Raw genomic sequence first — 1,161 nt, forward strand, 5'->3', positions numbered from 1 at the left:
TCACATCACATACATGCCCATGTGAAGAGAGAGACCCCATTTTCCCCTTTACAAGACTCTCTAGAGTGCTGGTTTACTTGGCAGGTGTGCAGCCTCTTCTTTGCTGCTATCCGATCTCTCCTGCTTTTCCAGTTAGCCCCACTCGCTTCACACACCAGTCTCTCCTGCCACTCTTCCAGCTGCCCAGGGAGAAGCTAGTGGCACCCACAGCACTTCAAATACATCTGGTGAACAGGATTTGCACCTGTTCCTTATCTCTTTTTCTTCCAGATGCTTTTCTTCCAAGGCAGCACAACTGGTTGAGCATCCCTCTGAATCCTGTAGTGCTTTCTGGAAAGCTGGGAGTTTGAGACAGCAAGGTCCCTGCAAGGAGAAGGGAAAAAACATTCAGCATCTCACCAGCTTCCTCCTACAATTCAGCAACAGCCAACACCCTTTGAGATTTGCATGGGATTTACTAGGTTGTTTTGTAACAGAAAAAAGAAATCTGGAGAAGTCTCTCATTCAATACCACTCTGGCTTTGTGCAGCTGCACATGGACAAGAAGGTGTTCTGTGTCCCCTTTTGTCTTTAGCTTCAGGTTTTAGCATTACTATAAGTCAGAGGTTTGCACAGTGATTGACCAGGAGACAGAGGACAACAAAGGCAAGTACAAGTAGAAATTACTCAGGGGAGCTTTAAAGTGTCATGAACTCCAATGGGTTAAGTGTTTATAAAGACAGTTACTTTATAAGAAGCCTTGTTACCCTGCTCTTAGTTCGATTTTGCTCTCTCCTTCTCACCTTAGTGCCCTTAGAAGATCAGGCTGTGAGTGTTGTGTGTCACTGCTGTGGGGGTTGTCTCCCAACTCTCCAGTACTTACTGGGAGTTTAAGGTTCCTGACAGACCTAGAAGGAAAGACACATGCATATTAACTACTTGCTTTTGGCAGTAGGATGACACATGGAGTTACTGTTGCTTTAAAAACCACACACAAATCTAAGAGTCTAATGCATTTTTAAAAAAACCCAGAAGTTAAAACCCCAACTATTTCCAATACCAGTTTACATAGTTTAGTTTCACTCAAAATTATTTCTTCCTTAACTCATTCAGTTACAAGGATTTCTCCTCATTTTTAAATTTTCCCAATTTTGGGGGGGGGGGGGGGGGGGGGAGGGGGGG

At 44.3% G+C, this 1,161-nt stretch overlaps 1 protein-coding gene across 1 annotated transcript in view; it reads right to left on the reverse strand.

Moving 5' to 3' along the window:
• Positions 1-250: 250 nt before the first annotated feature.
• EDN2 (endothelin 2) overlaps positions 251-1,161 on the reverse strand; it is a 4,458-nt gene continuing 3,547 nt past the window's right edge. The window contains exons 4-5 of the mRNA XM_019512060.1: positions 783-887; positions 251-363 (exon numbers count right to left, since the gene is read on the reverse strand). Coding sequence (XP_019367605.1) covers positions 252-363; positions 783-887 — 217 coding nt within the window. The 3' untranslated portion in view covers position 251. The remainder of the gene's footprint in view (positions 364-782; positions 888-1,161) is intronic.

This window comes from Gavialis gangeticus, unplaced genomic scaffold, assembly GCF_001723915.1.
Source record: "Gavialis gangeticus isolate Ggan-Ray unplaced genomic scaffold, GavGan_comp1, whole genome shotgun sequence".
Lineage (NCBI taxonomy): Eukaryota > Metazoa > Chordata > Crocodylia > Gavialidae > Gavialis > Gavialis gangeticus.